At 42.1% G+C, this 17879-nt stretch overlaps 1 protein-coding gene across 1 annotated transcript in view; it reads left to right on the top strand.

The window, feature by feature from the left end:
• Positions 1 to 1291: 1291 nt before the first annotated feature.
• The window catches only part of LOC126982343 (cullin-associated NEDD8-dissociated protein 1-like), a 33715-nt gene continuing 17127 nt past the window's right edge, over positions 1292 to 17879 (top strand). The window contains exons 1-12 of the mRNA XM_050834363.1: positions 1292 to 1406; positions 4661 to 4830; positions 5844 to 6057; positions 7327 to 7619; positions 8575 to 8737; positions 9933 to 10082; positions 11486 to 11594; positions 12080 to 12222; positions 13375 to 13535; positions 14410 to 14615; positions 15952 to 16106; positions 17453 to 17713. Coding sequence (XP_050690320.1) covers positions 1365 to 1406; positions 4661 to 4830; positions 5844 to 6057; positions 7327 to 7619; positions 8575 to 8737; positions 9933 to 10082; positions 11486 to 11594; positions 12080 to 12222; positions 13375 to 13535; positions 14410 to 14615; positions 15952 to 16106; positions 17453 to 17713 — 2067 coding nt within the window. The 5' untranslated portion in view covers positions 1292 to 1364. The remainder of the gene's footprint in view (positions 1407 to 4660; positions 4831 to 5843; positions 6058 to 7326; positions 7620 to 8574; positions 8738 to 9932; positions 10083 to 11485; positions 11595 to 12079; positions 12223 to 13374; positions 13536 to 14409; positions 14616 to 15951; positions 16107 to 17452; positions 17714 to 17879) is intronic.

The following is a 17879-nucleotide window of genomic DNA, read 5'->3' as shown; positions in this document are numbered from 1 at the left end:
TATTTGAATACGAATGCGAATACTTTGATTTCTACCAATGATCATTCAAATACAAATACACCCAAATATGATGTTCGATTACGAATAATCCATCCCTGTTCTGTATATCTATCAAATAAAATCATTTGATGGATCTCTAGGAAATGGTCTGTTATGTTTGACAGACAGAATAGCCAAGTGACGGCTGAATGACCAAAATAGCCTAATGAGGGCTGGTAACAGATGGATGAGCCACAAAATTAATAACATCGATTTCTGAGATTTGAAAAGCCCGCGCCATGACAGCGTCCGAAATTCATCTAGCAAATCATAATGAAAACTCGCCACAGACACACAAACTCATAAAATTAAACAACACTAATGCACGGGAAACTTCAGTAAGTGTGAGAAAATAAGTATGCGGAATTAAGAGTTAGCGACTTACTGCCAAAAAACAACACGTACTTTCAACTGATCATGAGGCTACAAGATCAACGCCATAACAAAACAACGAACATAGACTTGAAAATAATATAATAACGAAAATCAATGGAAGCGAACACGATAAGGAAAAGCAACACATGATAAGGAAGTTTGAAGATGGATCGAGTCACTGCCCAAAAATAACCCGCAGAAAACATAAAACAAACCCCAAAACCACAAAAATACGCCAAAAATAGTTGAAAATGGGCAAATAACAGGTGACAGATTTTGGAGGCCGGGGAGTCTGCCAAAATTTATTAAGCCTGAGAAGACACATTAGGACCCTGATTGATTGATAGTTTATTGTGAAAAACACACTAAAAACAATAAAAACATAAAAAAAACGCCCAGATAGTTGAAAATAGGCCAAAAAGAACACTAGATAGGGAATTTTGAGCTGGGGAATCTACCAAAAAATAATCCTGAGAAAACACATACAAACCCAAAAAACTTCATAAATTAATACAAACACAATAAAAAAACACCAAAACAGTAAAAAATAAGGAAAAGCAACACTAGAGAGGTAGTTTGGAGCTTAGGGAGTCTGCCAAAATCACTCAAATAAAAAAACTCAAAACTTCACAAATTAATACAAACATAATAAAAAAAGCATCAGAATAGTCACGAATGGATAAATAATAACAGTAGACAAGGGAGTTATTAGATTGGGGAGTCTGCCAAAATCACTCCAAAAAAAATTAAAACCCCCAAAACTACACAAATTAATACAAACATAATAAAAGGAACCTCATAATAGTCACGAATAGACAAATAATAACAGCAGACAGGGAATTATTAGCTTAGGAAGTCTGCCAAAACCCTTCGGAAATCCTCGGCAGCGGCCTCAAGGGAAGGAACAAGGCAGGAACATCGCCGGGCCAAAACAGAGAAAATCCACAAAAATGGCGAGTGTTTCCTACCACATCGCCAACCTGCTGGAGAAGGTGAGTAAGGGGAACCATACGACACTAACGGAGCCTATAAATAAAGGGAAATAAAGCCGCGACGCCCTGAAAACCGTAACCTCTGCCCCTCTCCAGTCTTTTGTTATGGCTTTGCGTGGTTTTATTTTTCTTTCGGTATTTATTTTAGGGTCATTTTGGGGTGCATTTAGTTGGTTTAGGGTCGCTTGGGGTGAAGGGGTGGTCAGGTCAGGTCAGGGTCAGGCTGTCAGGGGTCACTCACAATTCCCCGCATTCCACCTCACGGACGGGATTGTTTTTGTATTATTTGCGATTTTCTTGATTTTCTTGACCTCTTCTTTATTTTCCCCGTTCTTCTTGACCTTCCCCTTGTTTAACCCGTGTGTGGTGCCGCGGGGCCAGTCATACAGGGGCGTTTGAAGGACTTGATTGTGGCCAGAATGTCACCCTGTCTCTATAACTCGTTTGGTGACTTGCATGTGTTGGTGTCAGCCTGGAGGTGGTTGGCAAGGATAAGGGTGCATCTGTGTCGTTGTGTTTTCCCAAATTGTGAGGCAAAGTGTGTTTAAAAATAAATATGAGGCTGAGACAGAGAAGAGTCACCCTATATGAGCACTCACAGATACTCTCAGAAGATTCCCTGGAAGAGGCCCTAGTGGGCCTGTAGCTCCAGTCTGGCAGCCACAACAACTGTTTGTTGGCTGCGTGTGGTGATTTGTGCCTTATAGTTAATTTTTTTATCCTGGCCTTTCCAAAATTTGTCCAGCCTGGATTCCAATGTTTCCACTGAGTCAGCACTCACCACCCACTCTGGCAAATTGTTCCAGTTGTTCACCACACATGTAGTGCGGCGACTAGGCCTGATAAGGGAGCCTCCCATAACCCACTTGGCAAGTGGGGTACCTCTTTGGCTGACTCGGTAAGGAGTGACTCCTGTCATGCTGGTCGCGGGTTCAATCCCAGGCAGGCAGCGAATACCCTTCTTGTCTTGATTAATTTCTCGTGTGTTTCAATACACGCAGAGGATGTGTGGGGCTGAGAGAATAGCAGAAAAGAGAAAATCAAATCTCAGGGGCATTTCACATGGTTGGGAAACAAACACTGTCGGAGGTCCAGCCAAGCTCTCGTCAGTGCAGTCACTCATATTTACCGGTGACAATCTTGAAGGTCTCAGTTTGGTGACACTGACTCCCATGCCTCTTAAACTGTCACTAAAGGTCAGCATGTTCACCAGGCAGCGATGGGTTAATAAGGACAATGTCATGATATCAGGCAGCCAGAACAGACTCAAAGGGTTTTTACAAGGTAGCTGAGTTATGAAAAATCAGGGTTACTGGGACAGGCTAAAGACATTGAGACTGTGAGGTGTGGGCCTCTTGGCAAAGCTAAATAAACAAAGTAAGCACCATCTCTCTAAGGGTATATATAGTACAGTCTGAAAATTAAGTGATTATTTGGCTGTCAACACCTTGATTAAATTTAAATATCCCCGTGAGTCTCCTGCTTCTTGTTCCTGCTGCTCTCCACATTTGGCACATTTACATTTTTATTTCTTATTTAATTTTGAAAATTTTATCACCCAACTTAAAAAAAGTAGACTATTGGGATTTTTGTATTATCTGTGTTTAGATTATTGGATGCTTACTGTGTGTATGGTACATGTTTATTTTTTCCCTTTCTTTTTCTCCTTTTAGCTATTATGTTAGTTTTTTTTCTTCTTCAATCAGTGTTTTACCTGGAACAAGACTTTTATACTGTGCTTATTTATTTATTATTTTATTCATTTACATATTTTTCTTCCTCTTCTTTTTGTCCTTTTTGCTCCTGATATTGTTTTATTTTTACTTTTTTTTTCACCAGAACAAGAATTGATACTGTTTAACCCTCTAATGACGACGATGCCGCTGGCGTCATATACCGTAGTTTTTACTGACGTAAGCAACGAACATGACGCCAGCGCTGGAGAGCGAGAAGCTCTCTGGAAATTCAACGGCACGCATAACATGTATCTGTCGATGCTAAGTGACTAACTGGCACCTCTTTTGTCCCTTTGACAACTCCGTGCTAACAATAGTCTACAGTTCCTGCCTACGCATCATGGGGTCTGCAGAGCGATTATGTTCCCTCAGCCGATCTGTTTCGGCGGTCCTCCTTTAGTTTCTGCTTGTCGTGTGCGTGCTGAGCATAGTCTTGACACCTCCACTGATATACCTGATGTGCTAGATGAACCAATATCTTGTTCACAGGAGTGTTCAGAGGAGTGGGAAGCAGAAGTTGGAATTTTTGGGGAATCATGGAATTCCAGCCAAACAGTCTGTCCAAATCATCAACTTTGGCTCTCTGTAGGCAGTAAATTTCCGGGTCAAAGATTATAAACTATTATTCAGACTCAATTGTGATAAAATGAGCAACTTTTTTCAATAAATTTTCCTGTATGCCACACCAATAAAAAGTTGGAATTTTTGGAGAATCATGGAATTCCAGCCAAATGGTCAGTCCAAATCATAATCTGATTTCACAGTTGAGTTGTACGGATGACTTTTTACAACTTTTATTCAATGAGATTCATTCCAGAATGAAAAAAACTACAATAATTTGCCAAAATTATTTTTTGAGTTTCACCACAACTTTGGCTCTGTAGGCAGTAAATTTCTAGGTCAAAGATCATAAACTATATTTTTCAGACACCATCGTGATAAAATAAGCAACTTTTCTTCAATCATTCTTTCTGTACGGTGCACCAGTAAAAAGTTGGAATTTTGGGGGAATCATGGAATTCCAGCCAAATGCAACAACCTAGAAATAAACGGATTTCTCAGCAGGGTGCACCTGAAACTTTTCTATAAAACATCATTTATGACTTTTTCTCAGTTTCAAAGTGTATTTTTTAATAACTTGCCTTTTGGGGGATCTCCCAAGCTTTTGTGGTGTAGAGGGGTGAATTTGTTTTCCTCTTTTCCTCTTTTATTGCTATTATCTTTTTTTTTCTTTTTTTTTCAGTCTGTTTTACATGGGAAAATAATTATTTATTTTTTTCTTCCTGTAATGTTTTTCATTTTTGTTATTATCTTTTTGTTTTTATTTATTCTTAACTTCAACCAAGTGTTTTATCAAGAAGAAAAATTGATGCTGTTTAGTTTTTTGTTTCTTCCTCATCTATATTTCCTTTCTGGCATTGTCTGTTTGTTCTTATTTCTTTTTCTTAAACAAAGCATTTTACTCTCAACACAAACTAAGCCTCCCTCCTTCCCCCCCTCTCTCCCGCTGTGCCGCAGATGACGAGCACAGACAAGGACTACCGGTTCATGGCGACCAATGACCTCATGACAGAGTTGCAGAAGGACTCCATCAAGCTGGACGACGACTCCGAGCGCAAGGTTGTCAAGATGCTGCTTCGGCTACTGGAGGACAAGAACGGGGAGGTGCAGAACCTGGCCGTCAAGTGGTGAGTGTGGGGATGGGGGGAGGGGGGGGGATGAGAGAGAGAGAGAGAGAGATTATATAGAAACTTCTTTAATCATCTCCAGGTAAAATCATTGACCAGGTGATGAGAATGGGAACAGGTAAGACTTAATTAGGTCTGCATTTGACAGGTAGAAAAGACCCGTGTGTGTGTGTGTGTGTGTGTAGAATCTGGCCATAGTGTGTGTGTTCACCATGGTCTGATCACGCGCTAGTCTTGTGATAGTCAGCCGTCACCTTACTCACTTTTAATTGTTTATGTGCCCTAACCTAACCTACCCACCACTTATGTAGCAGAGTCTATGAATAACTTTAAAAATGTAGACAGCCCTAACCTATCTACCACTCCTATAGAAAAGTGAATACCATTATAAGAAGTTTCAAGTGTTTCACTCCCTGGTCCTCCCCTCTCCTTTGTAGAACCTAACTCAACCCATGTATCATTCACATAGTATATATTTTTTTATCCTCAATATCCTCCGGTGATATGTGAAACTCCTATAAGAAAGCAAGGCGGTTTGTTTTTTAAGAGCAATGAGTAGCAGGCTTTTTTTTTTCCATATTTGTTTCCTTTTTTATGCCCTTGAACTGACTCCTTTGCTGTGAAAAAAAAAATATTATAAAGAATTGTTTCACCTCTCCACCCCTCCCTCTCCTCTACAGAACCTAGCCAAATGTAACCCATCTGCCATTCACATAGTAACAGGCTTTTTCTCTTCAATTTCCTTCAGTGATAGCACACTCGGCTCACAACCGAGAGAGCCCGGGTTCGATTCCCGGGCGGAGTGGAAAAATTTGGGTGGCTTTTCCGATACCCTACTCCCCTGTCCACCCAGCAGTGAATGGGTACCAAGTATTAATCGGGGGTTGTGTCTTGTCTCCAGGGAGCTGTTCCCTTCTCCTATAATTCCTTCCCCTTCTGTCTCTCTCCGGCATATGACCACAGATGTTGCGCCGATTAAACAAAACTTTCCAACTTGACCTCTCCCCCCTCAGCCTGGGCCCCCTGGTGAACAAGGTGAAGGAGTTCCACGTGTACTCCATCGTCGAGAGTCTGTGCGACCACATGGTGAGTGAGCGCGAGCAGCTGAGGGACATGTCTTCCCTGGCCCTCAAGACAGTCATCAACGAGCTGCCCGCCTCCTCCACCGCCCTCGTCGCCAACATCTGCAAGAGGGTCACCGACAGGCTGTCCGAGGCCATTGTCAGGGTGAGCAGGGGGGGGGGGAATGTTTGTTGATTTATCTTTTTTATTTTATTTACTATATATTTTTCTCTTCTTATTCTCCTTTTTGCTATTTTCTTTGTGTTCCTTTTTTTCCTTTTTGGGGGGGGTCATGGTGCAGTGATTAGCACACTCGGCTCACAACCGAGAGAGCTCAGGTTCAATTCCCAGGCGGAATGGAAAAATTTGGGTGGCTTTTCCGATACCCTACGCCCCTGTCCACCCTGAAGTGAATGGGTACCAGGTATTACAGTTATCCCTCAAATAGTACGGTTTCCAATAGTTCGGTTTCGGTTTTATACGGATTGTCATGGAAGATCTTTTAGGACTTTAAATTTTCCTGCTCATCGGGAAATTTAAAAATCCTAAAAAATCTTATTAGAAAATCCACATAAAACCAAAACCAAACTATCGGAAACCGTACTATTTGAGGGACAACTGTAATAAGGGGTTGTGTCCCGTCTCCTGGGATCTGTTCCCTTCTATATTTCCTTCCCCTTCTGTCTCTCTCCGGCAAATGACCACAGATGTTGCGCCAACTAAACGAAACTTTCCAACTCTCCTTTGTTTTTTTCCTCTACTTAACCTAATCTAACCTTCCACCCTCCACCTAACTACATAACATAATCTGACCTTACCCAGCCTAACCTCACCACACCTTCCCTAATGTTACCTAGCAACATGACATAATCTAACCTAGCCTAACCTTCCCTAATGTAACCTAACAACATAACATAATCTAACCTACCCTAACCTAACCTTCCCTAATGTAACCTAACAACATAACATAATCTAACCTACCCTAACCTAACCTTCCCTAATGTTACCTAACAACATGACATAATCTAACCTAACCTTACCTAGCCTAACCTTCCCTAATGTAACCTAACAACATGACATAATCTAATCCAACCTTACCTAGCCTAACCTTCCCTAATGTAACCTAACAACCTAACCTAACCTAACCTTCCCTAATGTAACCTAACCTAACCTTCCCTAATGTAACCTAACCTAGCCTAACCTAACCTTCCCTAATGTAACCTAACCTAGCCTAACCTAACCTTCCCTAATGTAACCTAACCTAACCTAACCTAACCTTCCCTAATGTAACCTAACCTAACTTAACCTTCCCTAATGTAACCTAACCTAGCCTAACCTAACCTTCCCTAATGTAACCTAACAATCTAACCTAACCTAACCTAAATTTCCCTCATGTAACCTAACCTAGCCTAACCTTCCCACCCTCCACCACAGCAAGAGGACGTCAGCGTACAACTCGAGGCGCTGGACATCCTCGGAGACCTCCTGGCGCGGTTCGGCTCGCTCCTCATCTCCTTCCACCCCAACATACTGGACGCCCTGTTGCCGCAGCTCGCCTCCCCGCGCCTGGCTGTCAGGAAGCGCACCATCGTCGCGCTGAGTCACCTGGTTGTGTCATGTTCGCCGCAGATCTACGCCAGGCTCATGGACTTCCTGATCGAGGAGTTGGCAAAGAATTCATCCATGTCCACCACCAGAACGTATATCCAGTGTATTGCGGCCATCAGGTGAGTGTGGGAGTGGGTGTATGTGTGAGAGTGCGTGTTGCTGTGGGTTTGTGAGTGTGGGTGTGGGTTCATAGCTCTTGATGTGAGTTTGTGAGTGGGGGGGGTTGTGGGTGTGAGTATTGGTGTAGGTGGCTGTGGGCAGGTATGTGAGTGGGTGGGTGATTGAATATGTATGTGTGGGTGTATTTACCTAGTTGTTGTATACAGCCCCTGACCTATACTCATGTGATCCTGTCTCCATATCTATATTTGTCCAGTTTTTCCTCAACCCAGTAGCAGTGACGGGCCAAATTTGTGGCTTTACCGTGTAGCAGCAACGGGCCAAATTTGTGCCATAATTTAACCCCCAAAAATAAATGATACATAAACTGATCACAAATGTTTTGATATATATTATAAAATGGTTTGTGCGAGTGATGATTTTTTCACATTTTTCTCGCTTAGAGGGACCATTAAGAAACATGATCCCCGCTGCTACCGGGTTAAATTTCCACGCACTCTTTTCCTTTACCACTTCTCGTTCTCCCATAACAAAAAAAAAAAAAATCATTCCATCCGTCTCATCTCACTTGTCTTAGGGCCGCTTCCACAGTTGTTTTGTTTGTTTTTATCGTTACCAATGGCGCCGATCAACGTTATAGTTTTCCACGTGAAACTGTCCTATGGGGTAGTGGCGGCTGCAGAGGAAGCGAAAGGTGTTGAGAGAGTGTGGTAAGGTACGGGGCTAGGCTAACCCCACAGCCGCCACTACCCCATCGGCCAGTTTTATGTGGAAATACTATAGCGGCAATAACAGCCATTGGTAACGATCAAAACAAACGAAACGACTGTGAAAGCGGCCCTTAGTCTAGCCCTTTCATTCTACATCACTCCTACCTCATACCAGCTTATTTTGTCCCTCGCATTCTACCCACTTTTACCCCACTCCATCTCACTCCACCCGTTCCGCCGTCAGCCGTCAAGCGGGGCACAGGTTCGGAGAGTACCTGGAGAGGGTGATGCCGCTCATCGTGCAGTACGTTGCCGTGGATGATGATGAGTTGAGGGAGTACTGCATCTCCGCCTGCGAGGCCTTCACTCTGCGCTGCCCCAAGGAGATCACACACCACCTGCCCACCGTGAGTGATATTGACGTTTTTATTTTTTTAATATTTTTTATATAAGAAGAAGGGAAGATTAGTGGTGATGTAATGTTTGATTTTTATTTTCTCTATCCATGCCTTTTTTTTTTTTTTTTCTAACTATTCTTTTTCTCCTTTTCACTGCTATCTTCTGTTTTGTTTTTTTCAGCTTTCTCTCCTTTTCACTGCTATCCTCTGTTTTGGTTTTCTCAGCTTTCTCTCCTTTTCACTGCTATCTGCTGTTTGGGTTTTCTCAGCTTTTTCTCCTTTTCACTGCTATCTGCTGTTTGGGTTTTCTCAGCTTTCTCTCCTTTTCACTGCTATCTTCTGTTTTGGTTTTCTCAGCTTTTTCTCCTTTTCACTGCTATCTTCTGTTTGGGTTTTCTCAGCTTTCTCTCCTTTTCACTGCTATCTTCTGTTTTGGTTTTCTCAGCTTTCTCTCCTTTTCACTGCTATCCTCTGTTTTGGTTTTCTCAGCTTTCTCTCCTTTTCACTGCTATCTTCTGTTTTGGTTTTCTCAGCTTTCTCTCCTTTTCACTGCTATCTTCTGTTTTGGTTTTCTCAGCTTTCTCTCCTTTTCACTGCTATCTTCTGTTTTGGTTTTCTCAGCTTTTTCTCCTTTCCACTGCTATCTGCTGTTTGGGTTTTCTCAGCTTTTTCTCCTTTTCACTGCTATCTTCTGTTTTGGTTTTCTCAGCTTTTTCTCCTTTTCACTGCTATCTTCTGTTTGGGTTTTCTCAGCTTTTTCTCCTTTTCACTGCTATCTGCTGTTTGGGTTTTCTCAGCTTTTTCCTCATTGTACCATTTTCTCGTTCTTTCATTCTTCATCTGTTTTTCCCATTCTTACTCTCCCTTTCTAGTTAAATGAAAACAAAGATAGTAGTAGGACTGTAGTAGGAGTGATATAATTTTACCACTTTTCTGTCCATTCATACACAGGAGTCCCTCAAATAGTACAGTTTCCAATAGTTAGGTTTTGGTTTTATGTGTATTTTCATAGAAGATTTTTTTTAGGATTTTTAAATTTCCCTACGAGCAGGAAATTTTAAAATCCTCAAAAGGTCTTCCACGACAATCCGTATGAAACCGAAACTGAACTATTGGAATCCGTAGTATTTGAGGGACGGCTGCATAAAGAAGGAATAATCTAGTAATATTTAAAGCCTTGCAATGTGTTTTTCCTCCCCTTCAGATCGTGGAAATGTGCCTCAAGTACATCACACACGACCCCAACTACAACTACGATGATTACGACGACGACGAGGGCCAGATGGACATGGACGAGGACGACGAGGGGGAGGAGGACGACGAGTACTCTGACGACGATGACATGTCCTGGAAGGTGAGTCTCGGAAACCTAACATCGATGACATGTTTTGGAAGGTGAGTCTCGGAATCCTAACATCGATGACATGTCTTGGAAGGTGAGTCTTGGAAATCTAACACTCACTCGCTGTCAGCCACTCTTCTAACTATTTATATTTGTTTATGCCCTTGAAGTGATTCCTCTGCTGTAAAAAAACAACAACAACACTTAATCACTTTTGGCCACTCCTCTAACTCTTTTTAGGAGCAGCGAGTAGTGGGCTTTTTTTTTCACATGTGTTTCCCTTTTTTTTATGCCCTTGAACTGACTCTGCTGTAAAAACACACACACACACACACACACACACACACACACACACACACACACACACACACACACACACACACACACACACACACACACTCACATTCACTCACTCACTCACTCACTTTCATTCACACTCATTGACTTAAATTACTCTCATTCACTCATTCACTTTCTGTCACTCATGCATTCTTACTCACATTTACTCACTCATTACTCATTACACTCACTCATACTTGCTTTCATTCACTCACTCATTGACACACACTTACTCATTCACTCACACACTCTTTGTCACTCATTCATTCTTACACTCATTTACTCACATTTACTCACTCATTACTCATTACACTCACTCATACTCCCTTTCATTCACTCACTCATTGACACACACACTTACTCATTCACTCACACATTCTTTCTGTCACTCATGCATTCTTACACTCATTTACTCACATTTACTCACTCATTACTCATTACACTCACTCATACTCCCTTTCATTCACTCACTCATTGACACACACACTCACTCATTCACTCACACACTCCTTCTGTCACTCATGCATTCTTACACTCACTCACTCACTCACTCATTCACTCAGTCAATATCAGTCAGCCACATTTTTTTCCTTCTTCCTTTTGCTGCTTCTATTTTTCTCTCCATTTTCACTTCTCTCTCTCTTCCTTTCCCTTCTTTATTTCATCTCTCACTCACTCACTCGCTCACATTCAGTCAGTCAATATCAGTCACTCGCTTTTTTTTTTTTCATTTCTTTCTTCTTCCTCTTTGCTTCTTCTATTTCTCTCCATTTTCACCTCTCTCTCTCTTCCTTTACCTTCCTTATTTAATCTCTCACTCACTCACTCACTCGCTCACATTCAGTCACTCAATATCAGTCATTCACATATTTTTTACTTCTTTTTTCTTCCTTTTTGCTTCCATTATTTCTCTCCATCTTTACTTCTCTCTCTCTCCTTTACTCTCTCTCCCTTTCCCTTCTTTATTTCATCTCTCACTCACTCACACCCATTACTTACTTATCTATTTTTTTTTTTTTTTTTTAGCTGTCTCTGTTCCCGTAAAACAAATTAACGCAAAAAAATCATCTTTCCAGGTGAGGCGGTCGTCTGCCAAGTGTCTGGAGGCTGTCATCTCCACCCGCCACGAGATGCTCATTGAGTTCTACAAGACAGTCTCGCCACAGCTCATCACCAGGTTCAAAGGTGGGCTGAAAGGCTTTGTTCGTGTTGGTGGGATTGTGGACGGAAAGAAGGAAAAGAATGACAGGAAGAAGGAAATGGAGATGAAGAAATAGAGTGCGGGAGAGAGGAAGGATAAGTGTGAGTGTGAGTATGTGTGTGTGTGTGTGTGTGTGTGTGTAAGGAAAGGAAAGAAAGGGAAATGAAAAGAGTGAAGGGGATAGGAAGGGTAAGTGTGTGTGTGTGTGTGTGTGTGTGTGTAAGGAAAGGAAAGAAAGGGAAATGAAAAGAGTGAAGGGGATAGAAAGGGTAAGTGAGTGTGTGTGTGTGTGTGTGTGTGTAAGGAAAGGAAAAAAATATGAAAGCAAGGGAAATGAAGGAAAATGAGTGGAATAGGAAGGTTTCAGAGTGTGTGTATTTACCTAGTTGTAGTGAGCAGGATTTGAACTAACCTCATGTCTGTGTGTGTCTCACTTTTCCTGACCCTTCCCCTCGTCCTTACCCCACAGAGAGGAGAGAGGTGAGAAGGTGGACATCTTCCTACATGTGGCCTCCCTCTCTCAGCAGGCCACACGCCCCATCGAGGAGTCTGAGTCTTGACCCCGACGCTATGGAGCAGGAGGAAGGCACGATCTCCATGTTGAAACAGCAGGTGGGTGGGGGCGTATGTGTGTGTGTGTGTGTGTGTGTGTTTTCTTCCCTCGATGTTTTACTGAAAGTCAAGTTGTATTGTGTACTGTTTATTCCTGCTTACATTGTTCTCTTCTTTCCCTCTTATCTTCACTTTATCTTTTATTATCTTCTCCCCTTCATCACAGAGAGGGAGAACGTTGGACATTTTCACGCCTTTCTTTATCTCCTATTATCTTCTCCCCTTCATCACATATACTTTGTTTTTTCATTCCTTTGCCTTTCTGTATCTTAACTCTTTCTCTGTATTCATTATCTCATCTTGGGGCATGTGTGTGCCTGTGTGTGTGTGTGTTCTTCCTCTCTCTCTTATTAGCTTTATCTTTCTATATCTTTTCCCTTTCATCACATGTATTGTTTTTTTTTTTTTTTCTCTTTTCCTTTTCTTTACTCTTCATTCCTCTGTATTCATCTTCTTTTCTCCGTCCTCCTTGTCTATTCTTCTTCCTCTCTTATCTATCTCTTATCTTTCATATATATTATTCCTTCATCATCATCATTGTTTTTCATTCCTTTGCCTTTCTTTATCTTAACTCTTTCTCTGTATTCATTATCTCATCTTCTTTGTCCTGCCCTATTCTGTTTTTCTCTTCTTTCCCTCTCTTATCTAAGCTTTATCTCCTATTATCTTCTCCCCTTCATCACATATACTTTGTTTTTCATTCCTTTGCCTTTCATTATCTTAACTCTTTCTGCATTCATTATCTCCTTCTTTGTCCTGCCCTATTCTGTTTTTCATTCTGCTACCTCTCATTATCTTAAATTTTCTCTCTCTCTTTTTCTCTTATCCCTATCTCCTCCCTTATTCTGCCTTATCTATCCTTTCATCACCTCTATCTTCACTCTTTTCCTTCCATCTCTCCATCTCTTACCTCCTCTCCATCTTCATCTTCCCTTTTCTATTTTTCATTCCTTTCCTTCTCCTTCTCTCTTTCATCAATGTCCTCTCTTTCCTTGTCATCCTTTCTCATTTTTCATTCCTTTCCCTCTCATTATTATCATTATTTCTCCTTCCTCATCCTGCTGTCTTAACTCTTTCCCTCTCCTTCTTAATCTCCTCCTCTTCCTCATCCTACCATCTCCATCCCTTCCTCACCTCACCCTCTTCTTCCAGGTCCCTGCTCTTGTCAAATCCGTGCACAGGCAGATGAAAGAGAAGAGCATTAAGACCCGCCAAGGCTGCTTCGCCCTCCTGACAGAGCTGGTGCAGGTCTACCCCGGCGCCCTCACACACCACATCCCCGCTCTCATCCCGGGCATCCAGTTCTCCCTTGGGTTAGTATGGCGATGGGAGGGTTGAGTGAGGGTGCGTCTATCATTGTGGGTGTGTTAGGGTGTGTTTGGTGTTTGTTGGTAGTGAGGTTGGGTTAGGGTGTGTGTGTGTGTGTGTCAGTGGGAAAGGTGTGTGTGTGTGTGTGTGTTTGTGTGATGATGGGAGGGTTGAGTCAGGGTGCGTCTATCATTGTGGGTGTGTTAGAGTGTGTTTGGTGTTTGTCAATGGTGAGGTTGGGTTAGGGTGTGTGTGTGTGTGTGTCAGTGGGAAAGGTGTGTGTTTGTGTGTGTGTGTGTTTGTTGGGAAGGCAGGAATAGGTTATGATGGTGTGTGGTTGTGGTTTCAGAGTCAGGCACTGTAGACACAAACCACGGCATAAGTCTAATAGTAACAGTAGATGCAGTAAATAAAATAAATGTTCTGTTCTCCCGCACAAACACACACACGCACACCGCATTAACGTTAAAAAAAAAGAATAAAAAATAAATCTTTCCTTTGTGTGTAAAAAATTAAAGAAAGAAAAAAATACTGTCCGAACTATTGCCTCTTTATTTTCTTCTTTTTTTCCCTTTTATCAACTCCTTTACCTCAAAAAACAAAAATCTCACACACCTTCTCCTTTCCTCCATGCACACACAAACAAAAACAACAGCAACATAAATAAATAAACAAAATAAATAAAACTCCATTCTCCTTACCCCCATGCCGCACCTCAGAAACAAAAACAACAGCAACATAAATAAATAAACAAAATAAATAAAACACCATTCTCCTTACCCCTGTGCCACACCTCAGAAACAAAAACAACAGCAACATAAATAATAAATGAACAAAATAAATAAAACACATTCTCCTTACCCCCGTGCCGCACCTCAGAGACAAAAACAGCAGCAGCAACATGAAGATCGACACCCTGGCCTTCGTGCACTGCCTCCTCATCCACCACAGCGGCGAGGTCTTCCACCAGCACATCGGGGAGCTGCTGCCGCCTGTCGTCACCTGCGTGGCCGACCCCTTCTACAAGATCACCGCCGAGGCCTTGCTTGTCCTCCAGCAGATTGTCAAAGTCATCAGGCCACTCGGTGAGGACTATGTGTGTGTGTGTGTGTGTGTGTGTGTGTGTTTACCTAGTTGTAGTTTTACGGGGCCTGGGCTTTACGCTCGTGTGGTCCCATCTCCGTATCTACATTTATCCGCTGTGTGTGTGTGTGTGTGTGTGTGTGTGTGTGTGTGTGTGTGTGTGTTCTACGATTACAACTGCTGTTACTTGCGCTGCTGTGTGTGTGTCTGTCTGTTCATATTTTTACTACTACTGTTATTACTACTTCAATTATTTTCCTTATCTAAACTGTAGTGATCTGCCTGATGTGGAAAGGCCGTAAAAGTAGTCAGGTAGTTAGGTACCTCTTTAAACCGGTTTCTTAATAGTCCCTCTAAGCAAGAAAAATGAGAAAAAATCATCACTCACACAAACCATTTCATAATATATATCGAAGCATTTGTGATCATTTTATGCATCATCTATTTTGGGGGGTTTATATCATGGCACAAATTTGACCCGTCTCTGCTACACGGTAAAGCCACAAATTTGGCCCGTCGCTGCTACCGGGTTAATCCAATGGTAGAATGGCCAATTTCTGATTTAATATTCTTTTCCCTCCTTCACTCCTTTTCCCCTTAACTCATGTGTAATTATAACTAACATGTTTTCGTCATGTATCACTGCTGAGAACACGTAGATAGTTTTGTTGACAACCTCACTTTCCTTCCTTTCCTTTGTCTGGTCACATGTTCAATTCCCAGTGTTTGAAATGTTTCCCTTTTTTCCCAGATATTGATAAGTTTTGTGTGTTTTGTGTCTTCATTTCATCCTCTTTCACCCCATAACATTCTCCCTCACTACCATTTTTCTCCTTTCCTTCCTGAGTTGGCTTCATTTTTAACTTTTCCTCTCTCTCTTTTACTCTTATCGGTATCTCCTCCCTCATTCTGCCTTATCTATCCTTTCATCACCTCTGTCTTCACTCTTTTCACTACTTTTCTTTCCTGCAAACATTTCCTCACCCTTTGTTCTCCTCTTGTATACCATCATTCCTTCCCATTAGCTTTATTTTCCTTCTTTCTGTCTAACCCAATTTTTCTTCCCTTAGTACTTTTCCTCCTGTGTGTCTTCCCTTCATCTTCCCTTCAGAATTTTCTTCATCATTTACTGGCTTCTTCTTTCTGTCTAACCCAATTTTTCTTCCCTCAGTACTTTTCCTCCTGTGTGTCTTCCCTTCAGAATTTTCTTCATCATTTACTGGCTTCTTCTTTCTGTCTAACCCAATTTTTCTTCCCTCAGTACTTTTCCTCCTGTGTGTCTTCCCTTCATCTTCCCTTCAGAATTTTCTTCCTCATTTACTTTATATCCACCCCCAGACTTGGCCTCCTCGTTCGACTTCACACCTTACACCGGCGACCTGTACCACTGCACACTGGCCAGGCTGAGGGCGGCCGATCTGGACCAGGAGGTGAAGGAGAGGGCCATCGCCTGCATGGGCCAGATCATATCACACCTTGGGGACCACTTGCAGGTAGGGGATATGGGTGTTGTGTGGTCTATGGTCCCTTTCTCTGTCTCTGTGTTTCTGTGTATTTCTGTGTTTGCTTAGTTGTTCCTTTATCTCTCTCTCCCTTTCTTTATCTCTGTTGTATTTATGTAGTTCTGTCTGTTTCTGTCTGTGTCTCTGTCTGTCTTTTTATTTACCTAATTGTCTCTCTGTATTTATCGAGTCTGTCACTCAATATTGGTTCACTAAAATTATTGTATTAGTCTTCTTTCCTCTCTATTCCAACACTGTCAATTAGAAATGTTTGTGTCTCTGTCTCTCCTCTTCTTTCTCCTTCCTCCTTTCTTCTTTTCTTCTTCTTGTCTTCCAACTTTGTCAATTCTAAATGTTTGTGTGTATGTCTCTCCTTTCTTCTTGCTCCTTTCTCCTTTCTTTTTCTGTCTTCCAACTCTGTCAATTCATAATGTTTGTGTCTGTTTCTCTCCTTTCTTCTTTCTCCTTCTTCCTCCTTTCTTCTTTTCTTCTTCTTGTCTTCCAACTTTGTGAAATTCAAATGTATGTGTGTGTGCCTATTTCTCATTACATGGCATAAGAAAGAATCTCTAATCAAATATTGCAAAGGAAAAATAATAATAATAAAAAAATCACTCACTCAACTTCTCAACGCAATATAGAAGTAAATAAATAAAGATCGTAACCACACGCCCAAACCATCCCATGGAAAATAAGATAAAATAAACAAACAAATAAATCACTCATCCTTCTCTCAGGGCAAACTCGGCACGTGTCTCTGTGTTTCTCTCTGTCCTGTTTCTCTTTTTGTGTCTACCTAGAGTCTGTTCACTTAAGTCTGACCCAAGCTGACAACATAGACCTAAGCGTGTTTGCAAGCTGAGTGCTGATTGGCTACTACTATGGCTTCCAAGTTTTCTTTAACCTCTGTTTGTGTTTATCTCACGCACCACTTTCTGCTAATCTGCACTGTGCTTACGAACACGCTTAGGTTTGTCAGCTTGGGGCAGACTTAAGTGAACAGGCTATAGTTGTATCACTTTGACTTTCTATTTATTCCTCTATTTACTGAGTTTTCCATTTTTGTTTCTCTGTCTTCTCTGTCTCTGTCGGTGCCATATGACCCTGCAGTTGCGGCCCCAAGAACAGAATGCTCCAATAATCAATCTTTGTTTTTCTATCTTCTAAATAACGAAGGATAATCACTCACCCAACCCATCAGTCCCATAGAAAAATAGATAAAAAAAAAAAATCACTACTGTTTTTCTATCTTCTAAATAACAAATGATAATCGCTCACCCAACCCATCAGTCCCATAGAAAATAGATAAATAAAAACAATCACTATCCTTCCCTCAGGGCGAACTTGGCACGTGTCTCCCAATCTTCCTCGACCGGCTTCGAAACGAGATCACGCGCCTCACCACTGTCAAGGCGCTCACCAAGGTCGCTGCGTCGCCCCTGAGGATTGACCTGCGGCCCATCCTTGGCGAGGCGCTGCCCGTTCTCGCCTCCTTCCTCCGCAAGAACCAGCGCGCCCTCAAGCTAGCAACCCTCACCCTGCTGGACACTGTGGTCACCAACTACTCCTCTGCCCTGAGCCCACAGATGCTGGATAAGGTGAGAGGGGTGGGGATGGGAGAGGAGGAGGAGGAGGAGGAGGAGGAGGAGGAGAGGAGAGGAAGGAAGGAAGGAAGAGAAGGGAAGGGGAAAGGAAAGGAAGGGAAGGGAAGGGAAAGGAATGGAAGGGAAAGGAAAGGAAGGGAAGGGAAGGGGAAAGGAAAGG

This window comes from Eriocheir sinensis, chromosome 50 (genome assembly GCF_024679095.1).
Source record: "Eriocheir sinensis breed Jianghai 21 chromosome 50, ASM2467909v1, whole genome shotgun sequence".
Lineage (NCBI taxonomy): Eukaryota > Metazoa > Arthropoda > Malacostraca > Decapoda > Varunidae > Eriocheir > Eriocheir sinensis.
This window is presented reverse-complemented; position numbering and strand designations above follow the sequence as displayed.